The sequence below is a fragment of the Priapulus caudatus genome, unplaced genomic scaffold (assembly GCF_000485595.1).
Source record: "Priapulus caudatus unplaced genomic scaffold, Priapulus_caudatus-5.0.1 Scaffold78, whole genome shotgun sequence".
Lineage (NCBI taxonomy): Eukaryota > Metazoa > Priapulida > Priapulimorpha > Priapulimorphida > Priapulidae > Priapulus > Priapulus caudatus.
The window spans coordinates 634,091-654,337 of NW_014577139.1; the positions used below are offsets into that span (position 1 = coordinate 634,091).

General features: G+C 41.1%; 1 protein-coding gene across 12 annotated transcripts in view; it reads right to left on the reverse strand.

Annotated features, from left to right (window-relative positions):
• The window catches only part of LOC106821586 (RNA binding protein fox-1 homolog 2-like), a 46,475-nt gene extending 26,414 nt beyond the window's left edge, over nucleotides 1-20,061 (reverse strand). For 2 of the 12 annotated variants that reach the window (XM_014826460.1, XM_014826458.1), the window contains exon 1: nucleotides 6,937-7,778. In XM_014826460.1, the coding sequence (XP_014681946.1) occupies nucleotides 6,937-7,179 (243 nt within the window). In that variant the 5' untranslated portion in view covers nucleotides 7,180-7,778. Of the gene's footprint in view, nucleotides 1-5,325; nucleotides 5,490-6,936; nucleotides 7,780-13,992; nucleotides 14,224-19,931 lie in introns of those variants that run through there. The other 10 variants (XM_014826461.1, XM_014826462.1, XM_014826464.1 and 7 more) reach the window with 8 other exon arrangements.
• Nucleotides 20,062-20,247: the final 186 nt, after the last annotated feature.

The window sequence follows — 20,247 nt, forward strand, 5'->3', positions numbered from 1 at the left end:
AATGAAATCTCACACTATCTCAGTAGATTCAGTCTATTCAAGTTTAACAACAAATTTAACATTTCAAATCAAATTAGAATTTACAGACCCCTTTAATTGAAGTGGAATAATCAATTTGCTGTCTTATAAATTAAGTATTATTAATAAGTATTTTTTTGACTTGTCCAGAAATTCTAATCTAAACAATGGTTTTCAATACATCGAATCCAATTTCACTAGCAGATGTTGGCAAAAAGCGATAAATAAGCAATGAAAAATATTAGAAATGGATATAGTTTAAATGAAGCCTGTTTGGTCATTTCTTTGATGACACAATCTCTAAGTGCCGACAAGGAGTAAACTATTCACTGCTCAATAATACATCTCTGTTTCCCCCATTCGGCTGCAATAAGCCAAAAGTGGTTGCGATCGATCCAATTACTGCATCAACGAGCCGAGAATAAGAGCCAATTACGACCAGGGGAGGCCGGTTTGGTCAATTCAAGAAATCCTAGTTAGCGCACGTGGTCATTCACCAATCACATTCCTTGGATCAATAACTTGCCAATCAATAACTTACTATTGCAGTATGCCTTCCCATTGAGATCAATTTGAGCAAGATCAGCACTGCCGCGTCAACACTGTTACAGTGATGCCTTGTACATTTCATCTGACGCACACACGTATATTATCATCTATTATGAATAACAACGTCACAGTCCAATATTGCCGATCATGGAAATGGTAACGACGGTAATGGTAATTTTAGACCATACGGCAAATGTTGCCTCCCGGTGCTGGGATGACCGAAAAGCATGGTGAGGGAAACTGTCTTACTGTAACCAGTACGATTCGACAGCACATAGCCCTGCATGCAGCATCGAGCCAGGGTCGCTCTTCGATTCAAATAAAGCTCGGTAAAATTTCCCATAGGATGTAATTATCACTCGATTTCTACCTGCAAGAACAGGCACATACAGCATACAACTGCACAGTTAAGTGTGACTACCGTTAGAGAGGATTTAGTACCACATAAAGCTCAATCACAGGGAGCCATTATTACGATATATGAACTGCCCTAAATGAATGAGAAAGTCTTGACCACCCCCCTTATTAAACCACTTCCACCATCTAATAATGACGCTCTCCCTTTGCGCAACAATAGGTAGCAAATTCTACTTGTAAGCCGCTTCGTCCTCGTGTTCATAAACACTACAATAAAATTCAAATTTGCTCACCCAGCTGCCAAATAGGGCAAACAGAATGCAAAGCTAGTAGCGTTTCCAGATTCAATTCCTTTTAAAAAATTTTCGCTGGTTTCTGCGCCTGTAACCCGATAACAAGCAGCATTCATGTGGGCAAGCGCAGAGTGCTGAAGGCACAATGCTGCATGAGGCGCACTCGCTCAACTGACTGCTGATGCTGCTGCCATCATGGAGGGCTCCCATAAATCAATACCCGCATCCCAACTCAGCAGGCCGTGGTCATGAACGGGCCACCTATTATTTGCGGGCAAGTCTTGTCCAGGAAGCGTTGTCCTTGCTGCTGCCGAACGTTTTGACGAAGCACCGATTTAGTATGAATGACGGTCGGTAACGAATCGGTATGACCGTTGCCTAAAACGTCCCGTGAAGGTAAACGTGGGCACGTCAGCGTTGCTACAGATCCAGTTGCTCACTATTACTGTGCTTATCTAAATTCTGTCAGGGTCGTAGTGGAAGAAGAATGTTTGCTCAGGCTGTTGTGACAGAGTATCAATTTGTACACAATGTTAATATAGGTTCCTTTGCTTGCAGTTGGTGTGGGGGGGGGGGCAAAACACGCGTATGCTTTTTGAAAGTTCCATCGATCAACGCCTCAATCATTTCTACACAAGTTTGTATAGGAATACAGGAAGCGATGGATTGTATCTGACATTGAACATAGCCATGGTTGTATATTACTGTACACTCAATTATGACAATTAAAACAGGCGTGAGATGGGGTGTGCAAGTGTGAGCTAGATCAAATATGGCAGTGCCCTATAGGTCATGCAATAATATAAACTTCACTTTGCATTTCACTCGATCAATCAGGCCATATCTGACAAAATAACTATCCGTTATATTTGTTCCACATTTCTGCATATTCTTAATACTGGTCCTATACCCTAAGTTAAGGGGGTATATACTTTCTCTTCCATTACACCTCTTGACCTTTAAACATTGACACCAAATTAGACTTCCCAATGTCGTTGAAGATCATTCCTCTATACGACCAGAATATCAACACCGTACGTGAAGCCGTTTAGATTTATACCGCTATTGTTGACGCCCAACGGACAGACGGAGGGCACTAGCATAATCGCATTAGATCATTTGAGCTACTGCAAGCTCAGAGGTCCTAAAACCCGAATGCCCCTCACCCACACCTCATGCCTGAGTTGATTCAGGAGAAACTTCAATCGGAACACAACGGGAGCAAGTTTCTCGGCACAACGGCAGTCGGAATTTATCATGTACTCCCCCCCCCCCCGGAATTAGATTGATGGGCGTTCGTTGATGGGCGCCGATATTCAGAGTAAAAGAAATGCTTGTTCAAGGGGTTTCTTTTTTAGAATCTGTGATCACAGCTCGCCTTAACACACACGAGAGGAAATAATATATCAACACCGTTTTGGACTCGCTTTGCCGAGCAATTAGGATCTCGAAAAGCAAGTGACCAAGCTTAGCCTCTTTTTTCCATCTTACCACGCGTAATATTTGGGAGACAGTTACATCACAATTCTATTACATCACGAGGTGTGAACACGCTGGCGTTGTGTGCGAGCGATTCAACGCTCGCTTGCTCACTCATACAGCACGCGTGTCTTGCGTTACTTTTGATCGGTGGACTTATCGTAGCCGACTCGGATCTTTGCTGGCGTTTTCGATTTCACTTCGCAGCTGGATCAGTAACAGCAGGAGGTATGCATGTAATGTGCTTCTTCACTTGCCCTTTTCAAGTAAGACCGACGACTGAGAGCAACTTGGTGCAAACGTACAAGCTAATAAAATTAATTCCCGATCTCTGCTCACGACGTGTACATCACGTAGCCGACGCGAGCGTTCAAGAATAAACAGGTTACAGTGTACATACGCTACATTTTAGGCACGGACCTTCAGAAACATCAAAAATTAATGCCAGGAATCGCGCGTGCACTTATAAAATTCAGCGGACAAAAGACAATTACGTAAGTAATCATTAAGATCGACTAAGAATTTTCCCTATCACTAAACGGATGTATTCAAGCAAAAAGAGGCCTGGACAATTAATAAAGATGCTTAGAAACTAGGAGAACACTCCGGTCAAGTTATTCAACAAAGCATTAATTAGCTCTTCCCAAAACTACGCGCATTGCACCATGCCTGTTTAGACAAAGGCTGGCGTAGAGGGAAACCGGAGAACACCACACGTGTTGGTACCCCTACCGCTGGAAAGGAAAATAGTTGGCAGCAGAACGTAGCACGTAGGAATACACACAATTAGGCGGGCTGTATGCACCCTCCACGATACGTGTTGCTTGCAAACTGTCGAGGTGGCGCCCAAAATGTGCAACCCATCACGGACGCATACAAGCATACCCACACGCGAACGCGTAAACGCGCGCGCGCACACACTCACACACACGCGCGCGCACGCGCACGCACGCACGCACACACACACACGCACAGAGAGAGAGAGAGAGAGAGAGAGAGAGAGAGAGAGAGAGAGAGAGAGAGAGAGAGAGAGACAGGCGCGCGCAGCCGCTTTCCACCCTCAAATAGTACGGAAGCTAGTCCAAACGCTATATAGTCTGGGTTTTCAATGCGCCTATTCGAGTGGAAAGGACAGCGAAGCGACTCCAACACTCACGATGGCGACTACAATATTGTGTTCCGGGGACAATCGCAAAAAAGACAAGCGTCATCCCATTCGTTTCCTCATGTAGTGAATTCTGAAGAAATTATCCTGCTTGAGCCAGGCGCTGATGGCCGTTACGCAAAGCTTCACAGACAGCCGACCGGTCGATATATCAGTGGATTTCTGTCCGTCAGTGCGTACATACACATGGTGGCTTCGCACACAATGCTAAGCGCGCTTCGCTGCCAACTACTGTACGCGCACATCACGCGCCTTTACCACGGGCCTCACCGGGAACATGAAACAGTTGTATTCCCTAATGAATACAACCACTAATAATACCCTGAGCGATCAATACTCAGGGAGATTCAGGTTTAGAAGTAGATGGGAGCCATACGGGACTAGAGAACTGAATTTGACACCAACATGAATCACCACATTTGACATTACACTTCCTACAACTTCACAATTCTATACTTAGCCCATTTACCTCACCTGCTTCTCTGCAAACCAGGTAAATAACAAATATATACTGTAACAGTACAGGTCAAAGGATACATCACATTAGCCCACTTGCATACTGTTTACTGTATTCGAATTACAGGATATACTGATTTATAGGACGTACTAATAGCAGCCATTACAGTGCTGCCCTTATTAACCTATGTGTAAATCTAACCCTAAAGCTTTTCTCATAACGACCGATTTAACTGTGGTCGGTTAACGATTTAACAGGTGACTGTGTCAGTGCATTCAGGCACATCAAGTGCAGTTAATGTAGGTCTCCACTGGTCAACATCAAGGCCAAATAGAGAAACAGAAAAAATAACTTCCTGCAGCTATGAGTGAAGGGACCATACGATCAATGAACACAGTATCCGTACACTCAAAGTAATACTAATAGTACAGAGAACCCCACGCACATTTTACGATATCTTGAGGTACTTATGTACTCCAAAAAATTAAAAGAATTACACGTAGCCAAATGAATAGCATCATAAACCATGTTCCTTACTATACCTATGTTTGTAAAAAACCATCTGTTCGAATTGTTCGAACAAAAGGTCCCCTAAGTACCAATTATGATACACGATGCTGGTTATGCAAATCAGGCAAACATCTGGGAAACATTCCAGACATTAATTTATAAGTAATTATGATTGTACGTAGTAAACTTGTAATTACGTTAAATTTTAAAATAGTCAAAATGCATTAAATTTAAAACCTAACTTACCCAGTCAAAATAATAACAGCTACAATTAAGACTATCCAAAGGAATCTGCAAATGAAAACCTGCTCTTCTGCCCACTGATCCAAGTAGATGTTCAGTGTAGAATACACAGCAACTTCCAAAGACTGACACGGCTTCCTTCCCTACATGAACGCCTACACAGCCCCATTACCCCCGCAACGAATCGCAGACAAACAGAATAATGCCATATAGAGGCTATAACAGAGGCTGTGAGATAAGGACGAGCTTCTTACCAATGGCATAGTTAACATCTTGTCTGCGCGAATTGAAGACTTATGACTCTTTGGTCTGACTACCACAAAATCGATGATAGCTTGCTAACTGGGTAGACAAAGAGACACCAAAATGGCTACATGCACATCCTTAGGTGCCTAGGTTTCTTTCTGCGTGGTACAAGTTTCTGCAATACTCCTGACTGGATGCGGGGATGCTGGCCAATCAGAGACTAGTAGCCTGCCGTGACGTAGTGCCATCAGGCTGCACTCACAGCATCCAAACATATTTAGTTTCATGGAGCAATCCATTTTAGCGAGGGGTGAACTACCAAGCGAACGGCAAGCTTAAGCCATATGCTGCTGCTAGATAAAAAAAATGTGTCCCGATTGGCAATTCATACCAGCGATGTGGTACGCAGCATATACTACTATGTAGTCAGGTACGGTGTAGTGTAAAGGATGCGCATATATTATGGAGGAAGGGGGTTTACAGCAAAAGAACTAGACACCAAGAACTAAATGCGCCCTGCATCGGTGCTGAACAATGATGGCTTGGATTTAATTATGCCCTGCCGGCTAACTCGCATTTTCATTTCAGCCGTAACAACAATACGATTAGCGCACTAAAATACATCGTATAGCATTGACGCAAGGAAACTAAATTGAGCACTCAATTTTCACTTGACATCATCACACATTAGCAGAATAAATATCAGTTATTTAACAAACGAGGATGCACTGCCACTGACACTGTTGGACTCGCTTGAGCTTACTCACCCAAATTTCATTATTCAAATACTCCCAGTCGTCATCATCTGTATTCCAATTGACGGATGAAAAATCATTTGTAAACATTTCAGTTTATTATAGTCAATAAAATCAACAACAGTGCAATAACCAACAACAAACAATATTTGAAAACATAAAATGGCTGCCTAGAAAGCAGACGACAGACTACAATCCCACAGTTCTCTGCTTAATCCGTATTTGGAATAAGAATGTTGTAAATTTCATTCCAATAAAACATAAACCGTACAATTGCTGCTGTACGTTTAAACATTGGTAGGGATACGGGGTGTATAATGCGCAAATTAACAAGTGCCACCAAGTTTAAGGTGCGTTTTTGACAATACAACAATAAACGGGAACACATGTGAATAACTACTAAACCATGAATGTATTCCCGTTTAAATTACCGTCGTAAATAATACACGGTTTTGTTCACACTATTGATATCACACATATTCAACACCGATTTGGCCAGTTTGCACGAGGACAAAAACTAGTTTCCCAGTACAAAGACGTGGAAGTTCCACTACTAATTACGCCAACGTTCTCATTGTTAGAAGCGCGGCCCATATTTTTACCTGTTGGTGTGCGTTCCACTACAATTACCTAAATTATGTACTACATAAGTAGCAGCTGCGCTAGTGCGTTTTCGGTTCTCTACACGTAAGTCACAAATGCTTTCAACACACAAATGCTTACATATAACCATACCACAACATCGTTGTGTACGTTGGTTACGTCTTATTTACCATCAAAGGTTCATGTCAATGATTTACTCCATACTTTCACAAGCAAATGGTGTGCCTTGGTGACAATTAATACCTCTATGTATATACCAACCTGTTTGTATTTAATTCGTTGTTTCGTTATTTGAGCTGCAGGGATCGTCAGTCTTGCTTCCTCTCCCATTGCACTGTGGAAGCCATGCTGCTGCACGCCGTCCATCGTAATACCAGCGTAAAACTTCTTGTGAAAATTCTGAGATGGGACGACAAGTACATCTGCCAAACTAGGGGGTGTCAGGTCTGGATGCCTCGTAGGTAAAGGTATCCGCTGACACTCTTCTGTTCCCTCAACTTGCATTGCCAATTAAAATCTCAGTACCTAATTTATAATTGACAGACTAGTGACAGACTGATTGTGGGAAATCTTTCCTCACTAGCATTAGTTTGATGATACAACGTCCGAGCTACACAACAGCACCAAATAGGTGACGTGCCACAAATATCTTACATATACTGTAGAGATGTCAGTGTAGATCTTCGAAGGGTATCATGTGTCTATACTGGCTTTCTTTAAGCGAAAGAATACCAATTAAACATGACGCAACTAGTCATTGGGTGCGTTAGGCCGTCGTAGTGTTGTCTGATGAGCACGTGGCAAATATTGTTCATCACCGCTTGATTCGTACAGCAAACGGCGGTCCAACAAATGGCCACGCCACCCAAGTCGTGTGCCTGGTACGTAACACGATCTTGCACACTACCGCAGTAGGATACACAAAACCCGATTGAGTGTCCAGATATCTTGCACAGGCACACCACATACGCACAGAATTAAAAACACCGTCCTGCTGATGAAAGGCACAGGGTGCCTAGCTTACCCGTGTTCACCCGGTCTACTGGATAGCTGCGTAAAAGAGCGCATGGCGGCTGTATCACAAGCACAACCAAGCGTAGAGCCTGTTACAAATGACAGTCGATTACCGGCGACCTTGTGACGATGGCGGCAACAACGATCTGGATGTCTGCAGGGCGTCCTCTGTGGGTGCCGGCGCAACGAGCCAGTACCTCCCGCCTCACTCGCCCCCCCCCCCCCCGAATCCCGTGGACTTGACAAATTGACACGTTGACGATGGGTGACCTCAATGACCCGGCCGCAGACACTTATCACAGTCGCAGTACTGAGCAATGAGGGCGATGGCACATAGGCATGCTACCGGTGTCACTGGTGGCCAGAGGCAAGGACATTAGTCAGCTATGAGGCACACACACACACACAGTTTCCAGCGACATTAGCAATGACTGTACCCAAGCGACAAGGCCGCATGTGCGCTCTTGCTCGAAATAATCAGTACTGGTATTTTGTGTGAAGTGGTGAGTTTCTAGGTAAGCCAAATAATATAGATATTCACGGTGCTAATAGTATACTCCTATACATCAGGAGTGAATAATAGAGATACATAATATCAAGAGCATATAAAGAAGCGTATAAGAGCGTATAAGTATAATTCATGAGTGAGACTAAAGCTGGGTTTACAACAAAAAGTTTATAGTGTAAACCCAGCTTAAGACCAAAAAGAAATTAGAGCACTGAAAACCACCCATCCACTGCCTAATACCTCATACATATATATGTGGCAGCTCTCAACTACATGTATAACAAAGATAAAAGCCTAGTACAATACATATAATACACAATAATAATATATGGAGGACATGTGACATTCAAAATGTAATGACCCTCAAGCCAGACTGCCCTAGTTTATATAGGGGTTTTATTATACGGTAGTCTCGATTAAATATGAACTTCGGTTATGAGACGCTCAATATTTCAAGCGTGCAAACGTGTACTGTCATCGTGTTGTGCTGTCTCTTTGTGTGTCACACTCAGGTGTATATTTAAGCATGTTGTATTAACGAAAACATATCCTAATAACTATATGTTATCGTACGCAGATCAGTGGTTTGTCACATACGCCATCGATGTAGTTTCATTCGCTCGTCTGTGCTAGTGATTTGGGTGATTGTACTCTATGTACTTTGATTGTTTTATTTATTCATATAATTTTATTGTTTGAGGATTATTATTATATTAGTTAGGAAATTAATACCTTATGTAGAATGATCAGTGTTAAACCAGATCGCATACGTACACTACAGTTAATGCTATAAAATGGGCGATTTGTTTCACTCCACCTGTTTCACATTATCCAACATTATTGATTATCCGACCAATTATTGGTCCTTTTTAGGTCAGACACTCGAAACTCTATTACTCGCTAACTAATAACTATATCATTATACAGCCCTGAAGTCACTCGATTCAAATATTTCTATACAACTTATATCTCTTCACACTAGCGCGTTGTGATATCTAATCACATAACTTCATCTATTTGAAATGACAACACCTATCGATGGTATATATTTATTGTTCGATAAGCACATTAAAAAACATTGCTATCTATACCAGATAATTTAAGTGTGCGATTAAATCATTGTGATTAATATCAGTCTCTTCCTATGTGGTAACCTTTATTGTGGTTTAATGAACAGGGGGTGAATAGTGACAGATCTACCAATTTCACCCCCTGATACCAAGCTATTTTGTTAGCTATATCACAGTTACGACATATTTTACAAGGTATGGTCTGCTACATCATTGCAGACCCTCTATATCACGTTATCTAATCACCCATACCACAAGGTTAAATAACTTATAAAATACGATATCTGACTGCACGAGCTCAGAGACTCGACACTTATTCTAACTCCATAGAGCATGCATGTACGCCCTGTACGGGCAGGTATCACTCTTACTACGTAATTCTGACTCTGACATGCAACAAGGACATACAAGAGTTGTGAGGATGCAAGGTGTGATCATGTCCGTGTTGGTTAGTTACCCATGCAGGTTTTAGTCCATATCACAACAACTCCACGAGTATTAGTTCATTACAACTCCACTTTTTGATTACTGTGTGCACACGCATGGAATTCAAGTCCTAAAGCGAAACTCTGGCATGCATATGAAAGCACAAGCAAGTGTCGTTGGGGAGGGCCGCGTCAAGTGGGCACCTCCTCCTCCGCACTGTCCTCAGCAACACATGGGTTAACAAGGCACAAAAACCCAATGTTGCCGCTCGCCATGTCACATCCCCGTAGGAAGTAATTATTAGTTCCCATGCCCATGCATTACTACCGTGCGCAGTGTCCATTAACTGCCCACAGAGGGCGTACTAGGTGGGCTGCCATGTGGTCCTGACATGTGGGTGTGAACTGTAGTATTGTATATCCACCCGCGTGGATTTAGTGGCCGCAGTGCAACTTTCTAACGTTTATCTTCCCTTCTATCACACTTCGCCAAATCTAAGAATCTAGCTCGGCTGCTATTGTTTGTAAAAATTCGTTATTTAAAGTAGATTTAAATTAAAAAGAGGTTAAATTCAATTCAGCCAAAATAAATTGAGTTTTGATGCTGATGCTGTGAAGATTCAGTTTAATGTTTTGCTTTTAATATATGCTCTCTGAAGCTGATAAGAGTGATCGCGTGGCTACATATATCAATACGTGACTGGGCAAAAGAAATACTTCGCTCTAGTGCAATTTCGCTGACTTCCACTGGGATAGCGATATTAAATGCATCAAAAACATTCAGTTCAGTATAACTATAATGCAGAAGTGCTTAAAGCAATTTTTCTCATTTTGTCGCAGAAAGTTTTGCTTGGGTGGGACGATTTAGAGATGGGTAATTAAAATTCTCCTGAACCCCACATAATGTTTGCATTACCCCTGTTGCATGTATGCCCTTTCACTCACTTCAAGTAGGCACTATGTAACAACCTCTGGTACTTATTACCCGTAATGCTTTGCGCTGGGGAGGGAAAAGTGGAAATGTGAAATTCCTGAAGTATGATGCAACGAAAAGTTCACTACGCAACACTGCCGCTTACCACTGGTCCACCTCACCACATTGCAATCATGTGTACACGCATATGATTGGCCATCATACTTAAATTACGTGTATCAATGCCTCTAATTGGGTAAAAGAGTTACAATTCAACCGTGGTTAAATTATTTTTACCACAGTAAAAATTATTATTTCTGAGTACGATGGCCAACCATTCACACATGCGTGTTGTTGTATACGCGCGCATGTGTGTGTACGCGCGCGTGCGTGCTGCGTGTAAGCTCGCGTGTTTGTTGGACACACTGAGGCTCTACAGCGACGTACGTGTATACAAACCAAACCAACAGCAGATTTTAGTAGTATAGACAGATCAATACAGCAGCAGTTATTTCATTCCAAAGCCGGCAGACACAAGTGCGATAACGTACCTCGAGTATTAATCACAAGTATGATTACACTACAGAGTGGTTTACATACTGCCGATCATACCGTCGGGCGCGAGCCGTCACTATTTCATACGGCATCCGCGCTTTCAATGTTTGAGAAACCAGTGCTAAGAAGAAACTCGCTACCATGTAAAGGGTGCACTGGTCCTCGTGTTAAAACACACCGATGCAGCAAGTGCATGTAGAGTAAGTGGTTACAGCTATAGCATATATATATATATACATATATATCAAGAGTCCATAATAGAAATTTTTTTCTATTATAGACTCTTGATATATATATATATATATATATATATATATATATTTATATCAGTAATCATAAACCCTGCCTAGGGTCGGCCACATGCAGCACCTTGCCGGTTTTCTTGCAAAATTCCCATTCCGATGATCATTCCAAATTGGAAGATTGTCAGCTCACATGCAACAGAGCTCCAAATCGGTTTGTTAACATAACATCTACATGTCAAAACCCAGCACTCCAGAGCTACTACCAAGGATAGACACAAAGACATCTAAATCCTTATGTGCATGTGTGCGTCCGCAAGGCATGCAACTGTATGCATATCTGTGTATGAGCGACTGACTGTATGCGTGTGTATGCGTACGTATGTATGTATTATGTATGTGGGTATATATATACTATAGGGCTCCCTCTGGATTCTTATTGGATTTGGGTGCTAATTACAAACTACGACATTTATAAACTTGTATCTTTGCACTGTACCTAGTACTTTTTCTTAAACCCTATTTACACTTAAACGACATAAATAGCAACTATTTACATGTCTACATTGGTGTCTAATATCGTGTAATAGTTGTCCACAAACTGCTAAATGGCCAATTGTAACTGCCAACCAAGCATCGTTCACATCAAGAGCCCATTAACCCCAGAGCGTACAACGCTGAAATAGGAAAACCATGGTGTCGTTTCAGCAAAATTAATAAAGTTGACCGACCTTATTTTAATACTTCTCTACCGGAATATTATGCAGGAGTCATAGCTAGCCAATATAAGATCAACCGCTTGTCTCTACAATGTTCCTATGCTGAGATATAAAGCGATAAAAATAGAGTACTTCTAGGTATTATCCTAGCGCCATATCACACAGTAACACGCCTATCCCGCGTTTAGTGACTGCTAATTACTTCGACAAAGCTCGTATGTTTCCGTCGTTCATTGATAAATGAGATGAATCATATATAGCCGAATAAAACTCGTCACTGTGATCCTGTTTCTCTTGTCTTAAACACGTTGTAATATAATTTACTTGCTCCTGCGATTGTGTTGTTGATTTAACATTCCTTTACCTTCTACTATCTCTTCTCACAGTCGCAGCCATGACTCAAACTACGTTTACTACGGCTAGACTGGTACCCGTCCCTTCTCACACCCCCGCCCTATATCGAGCGGGTGGTGTGAGAAGGGACGGGTACCAGTCTATTACTACAGCTAGCGTAAAGGGCGGGTCGCGTGAAATTGTTGTAAAAATTAATTGTTGTAAATAAATCATGTAAATATTTGCGTTAATTGGAAAAAAATTGTTAAACGAATAAAGATAGAAAAATACAGAAAACAGGAAAATAATTAAAAAACGGATGGTATTTGATCCAACAACCTTTCAGCCTTGAATTGCGTGCTGTACTCGCTAGGCTATAGCGGTATAGCGTAATTATGAATTTTGGATGTGCTATGAATATTACGACACTGTGACGTCATTGAGCGACGAAACAAGCTCAACCAATAGCAGCGCTCACTAGAGCCCTATGTTCTTGATTGACCTAGAAAAAAAAATCACGCGCGCGGGTCATCACCATGGCGACCCGACTTTTACGCTAGCTGTAGTAAACTCTGTAGTACCAATGACGTAACGAGTCAGCGCTCCAAGCGGCGACCAGAAGAAACATTAGCAGTCACTAAACGCGGAATAGGTGTTACTGTGTGATATGGCGCTAGGATTACCTATAAGTATATATACTATACTATAAGTACTATATTTTTATCGCTTTATATCTCGGCATAGGAAAATCGTAGAGACAAGCGGTTGATCTTATATTGGCTAGCTATGACTCCTGCATAATATTCCGGTAGAGAAGTATCAAAATAAGGTAGGTAAACTTTATTAATTTTGCTGAAACGACACCATGGTTTTCCTATTTCAGCGTTGTACGCTCTGGGGTTAATGGGCTCTTGTTCACATTTATTATGTTTATACCCTAAACCACTGAGAACAGTGCCTACAAAATGAGTACATTGAGCACAATTAAACAAAGCCAGTGCAGCTGAAAGCTACCCTTAATGTAAGTATAATTGGGAGCCACACAATTTGGCAACACAAAGATCTGGTTTCACACAGTCCTTAGTGACATTGCAAACTGCTATGCGCACATGCCACACGTGGCATTGTTTCTATAATAGTTGGCCACCGAATTTGTCTGTTTTTGACACTGACCATTCAGCAAACATGAATATTGTACCTACTAATTATCTTACATCACATACATGTTAGCTGTTAGCATACAAAATGGATTATTAATATGGAAATTACTATTATTATTATCAAAATGGATATTACAGGTGTGCATCCGACTAGCTGGAAGTGACCTCTGTCGAGTGTCACACAGTAACTCACGCGTGCTTACATTCTTATATGAATCACCAGCTGAAATCTAGAGCAGGGCTAGTCAAAACACAGGAAATGCCCGATCAGCTGGTAGGGACGAAAGTTGCTGGTCGTCTAAGAACAGACTGGCATTACTCAAAGCGAGACTAGGTAGTACTCGGAAGAGGAACAATGCGCACGTATATTGTACTTACTGCGATGGTGTGGCTTCCCGGTGCACAGGCTACTTGCATCGCAACAAACTTACACAGTTTCTGCAATGCAGTTGCTTGCAGTCTTTTTCTTACTGTTTCGATATGCCTTGAGTGGGTATTTGTGGCACCTCTGTACGTCTGCCTCTGAAAGTCTTCTGGTGTTTGTTCTGGCCTTCTAGATGTTCTTGATCTCTTGCACTCACCAAAACCTGAAATACTGAACAAAGCAGACTGCACAATAGAAACGATGAACACTGGCTGACCTACCATAATCTTTGCACACAAGAAGAATACATAATCCTGATATCCAAACCATTAAAAACTAGTGAACATTTCTACATCACAATGTTAAATAACAAATTACGCAAAGTTTCTACAAAGCGCACACTTACTATAGCCAAGCTGAACATATATATATATACGGCTTTTGTCTGAATATTACGAAGTCAGACTACCAAAAACAGTCAGTTCAAAGAATAAGTAACTAGTCGATAATGATTATGGGTATCTCCAGCATTTGATGATGCTGAAGCTTCATCTGACGACATACATTTCTATCACAACCTTACCACACAAATCACCAATGATTTCCCATCTTTGGATCTTTGGCCCTAAACTTTGCTGCCAAATGACGTGGATTTTATTCTGTAGAGTATCGATCTGTGTACCATGAATAATCAACCACATAAAATCGCCGAGGTTTATATCGCGATACATCTACATAGTGATGAGTCATCCCACTCCCTACTAATTTCGTGCATTAGTTACCTATCGAGATGTTTGTTGCTGGAGTGAACTACACACAAAGATAACCGCACACACCGAGCTAAGAGATGTATGCTATAATAATTTATCTTCCATGCATCAACTGAACTTACCTTACTATCTACACCAGCGAACCTGCCTCATGTTCTACAACAGCATGCTAATACACTTGGCAAAATCAATATAATGCAATCCCGGTGGGAAGAATTACCAATGACATATTGATCAGCAGTGTTCCCACCACCACAACTACTCCTGGCAGCCATGTTTAATCACCCTGCTATCTAGTAATGCAGGCCCACATGCTGCTGCCCATGTCCCCTGAGCTTACTGGCACCATGGCAACAGAGCAATTAAGAGAACCCGCGTTAGCTCTGGCTTTGTCTGTATGTGAAACTAATATTGGATGGCATTAGGCACACACACAAGCATTATTAGGCCAAATTTCCATCTCTCCATTACTTAACATAATTTACACTGATATTACGAAGCTATATATGCAAATTCCCTGTAGATTTTGATAATGGGTTTAGCTTCTGGTAGCAACATCCATGTTATTAAAAACTGCATAAGGGTACACACTGTCTATTTGCCACATATATGCAGAATTATGTAAAGTATACAGTGTGGGATGAATGTGAACATGGTAGCTGGTTCCTTCCTTAGGCAAAAAAGGGTGTAAAATATTTGTTTGCTTTGTACTACTACTATAATATATATCTTCCCAGTACCATAACAGATAATCATAAATGTATTTATAATGTAAAAAAAAACATTATCAAACTAGGCTTGAAATCAGCCCAGTGTAGTATTTTATCACATTGAAAACATCGAGAGAAAAAACGATGACATCAGAGACATGATGCAACCAGCTTTTTTTATGGCAGGGGTAGAAATTAACTTTTGAACAAGGGAGTCCAACAGCTCCCTGCCCTCAAAAAGAGAGAGTCCACAGCAAATTAAGGGAGTCCACTATCTGAAGTTCAAAACTAAAGATATTAACAATAATGCATGTGCTTATTCATCAAGTTATTTTGATGATTCATGCAGTTGCACGTCTGCCAAATTTTCTTTGAATATTTGCTAAAAAAATACGGTAATTCCGCGAGGTCGTGCTCTGGAACAATTATCTAGTTAGTATATATAGCAGAATTTCAGGGAGTCACACAGACTCCTGCATATGTCAAATCAGGGAGTCCGACAGTAAATCAGGGAATATTCGACTCCGGACTCGCGTTAATTTAGGTCAATCATGGTCAAAAATAGAAAAATGCTGATTTCTCCGTTTCGATTTCAGCTACAGTAGCCGATGTATAAATACCATTATGGATATTTCTCTGCGATTACAACTCGGAATAATTTAATTTTACACTAGTTTACAAGTTTTAATTTTACGAGATTTTTGCTCAGAAACGCTCAATGCACAAAATATAGCGAAATATAGTCTCACCTCAAGTGTTCAAAATTCACGTCGGCCTGTCGGGCCGCCGCCGACAGTTACGATGCCGGGCCTACAGCTTCTTGATAAAACAGCCCCGCTGATCCTACAGCTATTTGATCACCGAAAATTCGAAACACTGAGAAACTGTTACCTGTAGAAATACCTGTTCTTGCATATTAACTTCCAAGGGTATTTATTTAAAAACTAACCCGTGATAAACAGTGACATACATGTAAACAATGCGTTCGCCCACTGCATATTCGTGCAGCCTGATTGTAAATGAAAGAGCGATAGCCTGGAACCCTGTTCCAAGCTGCGCGCCACAGTGTAGTAAACTAAAGGGCAAGTTGCCAGTCAAGTGCGGAATTAGCTGCGAGTAACATGAAATCGTTTCTCATTGATGGGTGACCGTGGGTCTGGCCTGAGCCAGTGTCTCAGATTTCGACCAATCGACATGACTGTATGATCGACACATGGTTAGACTGGTGTACGTGTGACGGCTCCACTCGCAATGTTATGAGATGCTACTACGTCGCTACCAATGTGTACCAGACTACCAGTCTGTCTCTCTGCTGTCAAAGTGGAGAGTCGTAGTTACCAAAGAGCTACATAAAGCAACGATGTGGCGTTTCCTTAATTGTGAGCCCCCGGCAAAAAAGCATAAACAGTCATCCGACGAGAGACACGAAAACCAGAGAGATTATGATTAAATGGACATTGATAATGACTAATAAACACAAGGAAGAACATGATATATGCTGTTTCATTACTGTAATTTGCTCCAAAATTGACGGGCCTACAGTTTTGCTGGCGGGCCTGCAGCTTTTAGTTTTAGGAGCTATAGGCCCTGCAGGCCTACAGCTATTTCTGTTCAGTGGGAAACACTGCTCACCTCACAGTGGATATACAGTAAAACTCGCATAAGTCGTCATTTTCTAACTCGTCAATTCGCATAAGTTGTCATGGAAGTCATAGTCCCGATTTTCTCTCATAGTAAATCCATTGGAATAACCCCGCCTAAGTCGTCATTTATAAGCCGTCATTATGTGTAAGTCGTCGCCCACAGACAGGTCCCATGTCATACAAACAACAGTAATTTCCCATCTGTAAGTCATCATCAGAAATGCTGATGGCGCGCGCGAGCAGTGTACGGTCTAGGGGATGTGCGAGCTGGCTGTCGCAGATGATTTGACATTTAATATGCAGGAGTCCGTATGACTCCCTGAAAATTCTGCTATAATAACTAGTTCATTCCAGAGCACGGCCTCGCGGAATTACCGTATTTTTCCAGTAAATGTTCCAAGAAAATTTGGCAGACGTGCACCGCATATGTCCTGCAATGTCCAAACGTGTAATCAACAGCGGGTGTACAGATAGCCAGCGTGTGCCATGCTTGCCGCTAGTGCGTACAAGGTACGTGCATTATGGCCAGCAGCGGTGTCGATTGATGTACGGACCCGATTGTTTCATGTCTGTTATGTATGTGGCGCGAACTGATGTCGTGTGTGGAGCATGTTTATGACTGCGTAGTGGTGACAGGCATATAAGTCGACAAAATGACGACTTGCGCGTATGTCGTCATTTTCGTAAGTCGGCACAAATATGCTGGTCCCAAAAGTGTAGACTTATGTGAGTTTTACTGTATCACTGATTACACTAACTTGAAACACACTAAGATTTTATGCAGTTCTAGCATAGGAAATTGGATATGAACACATCGTAACACAATGAAAATAATATCGAGTCGCGAGATTTGTTCAATGTGTCAACTTGCAATCTGTCAGTGCAAGTGAGATTGTGCAAGAGACGTGTAAGTCTATGAATGACAGCTGGCGCTAGTAGCGCTACTAACTGGTCCAAGACTACAAGAAAAGGCTCGCTGGTAACCGAACTTGCATGTTTTGGTGAATACGAAGGTTCTAATACATTTTATCTTTACTCTAGGCAGTTGCTGTTACTCAAGGAATAACGATAGGTAATTAAACGGTCATACAAGTGGGGAAAACAATAGACAATTCTCGTAAATATGGCTTTAACGGCAACACATAGCTGTAAAAAGCGCGTCATGGATTGATATTAAGTGCCGTATATGAGTCATGGTTCTTTATTCGCAAAAAATTTCAATTCGAACATACAATTTTAAAGTTTTTAATTTTTTTTCGCTAAATATGAACCATGAAGAGAAATCCTGACACACTATTTTAGTACATATTGTACATATCAGGGAGTCCGGAGTCAAATACTTCCTAATTTACTGTCGGACTCCCTGATTTTACATATATGCAGAAGTCCGTGCGACTCCCTGAAAATTCTGCCATACTAACTAGTTCGTTCCGCAACACGGCCTCGCGGAATTACTGTATTTTTTCAGCTAATGTCCAAAGAAAATTTGGCAGACGTGCAACTGCATGAATATTAAAAATAAGTGCATGCTTTATTGTTAATATCTTTCATTTTGAACCTCAGACTCCGGACTACCTCATTTTGTTGCGGACTCCCTCTTTTTGAGGGTAGGGAGTCCGCTGACTCCCTTGTTCAAAGGTTAATTTCTACCCTGTTGTGCATAACCTGTGCTTAAAGGGATAGTAGACTCTAGGATTTTACTGCATACAACTGTACTTACTGTATAACAAATCGTCTATACCCACACGTATTTGTTACCAGATACCTAATTTGATTGTTATAATTAATTACACATCAACGCTACAAAATTTGAACGACGCTATATGACACCCGCGACCGTGCTGCCACCCTGGAAAAGTTGCATATTTGTCAATTTATTTTGCACGTCACAGAACAAAGGCTAATCACAAAGGTGCAATTATATTCATACCTAAATGCTATTTAACCAAACGATGTTCATTTTAGGACAAATTCATCCATAATTTAACTGAAACTATATGTCGTTTATAAGATATTACAATCCTTTTGCTTTTAAATTAATAAATAAGAAACACCCTCGGTCTGTAGCCCTTGGCCTTGGCTCAAAAGTGGCTTTGCGCAACTTAGTGCGCTTTGAGTGGCGCCACCGTCGTTGTAATCAAACTGTAGTCGTTAGTTTTAAAACATTTTTTAATAATATTTCTAATATTGAACCATGAAACTTTTTATGTAGCGTAATTTTAACCTAAATTAACTGAAAATAACCCTAGAACCTAGAGTAAACTATCCCTTTAACATTTTGCTTCCACTCTTTGTGGTAATTGATAAATATAATATATATCCAAAATACCAGTTTTACATAAAAACTCAAGATTTGTGCTGTCACATAAATAATTACTTATTTAAATTAGCCTCAGCCTGCTGGAAATTTCATGCAATTTTTTGGCTTGAGCATAGGAAAAAAACTCATCTATAAAGACGATTAAAGTATAAATAAAACGTGATTGATTTGATTCATTTGTCAATAAACGTTTACTCTTTATCAGAGAAATAACAATGCAAAAACTTGTATGTATAATTTAGTAGCTCGTATAACTACAAGTACAAGTACTTGAAGTAGAAAGTACAATTTCAACACGTAGGCTTATACTGCTATAGACTATAGTATATTATTGACTATGATTCTCAGTATGTATTGACACTAGTAGTAGTACTAGAGTCTAGTAGTAGTAAGTAGTATTGAGTATTGTTAATGTTATTATTGCAGTCGCACCACCGACAAAACCCATAATATTAATAACCACGATTATTCATAATATGTACACAAATCACGTTGGGTTCTTCCACTTACAAGTAGATGAGCTTCACACATTTGCTTTGCACTCACCGGTATATCTGTTATAGGTATTATTAGTGTTAGGTTATGTCAATAAAGTAATCTACAAGAGATAACCCGATAACAAAGACGATCTCCAATATGGTGAATGTCGTTTCTACTCATAGTTCTAGATTCTCCCACTACGTGACAGCACTAAATTTAGCCATAGAAATACTAGACTGGTACCCGTTCGCCACTTTCACTCCGGTGTAGCGCGAAATTTATGACTTGCGAAATATATGAGATAGCCCCGCCCCCGCGCCTATGCGCATGCGCACTTCGCGTGCGT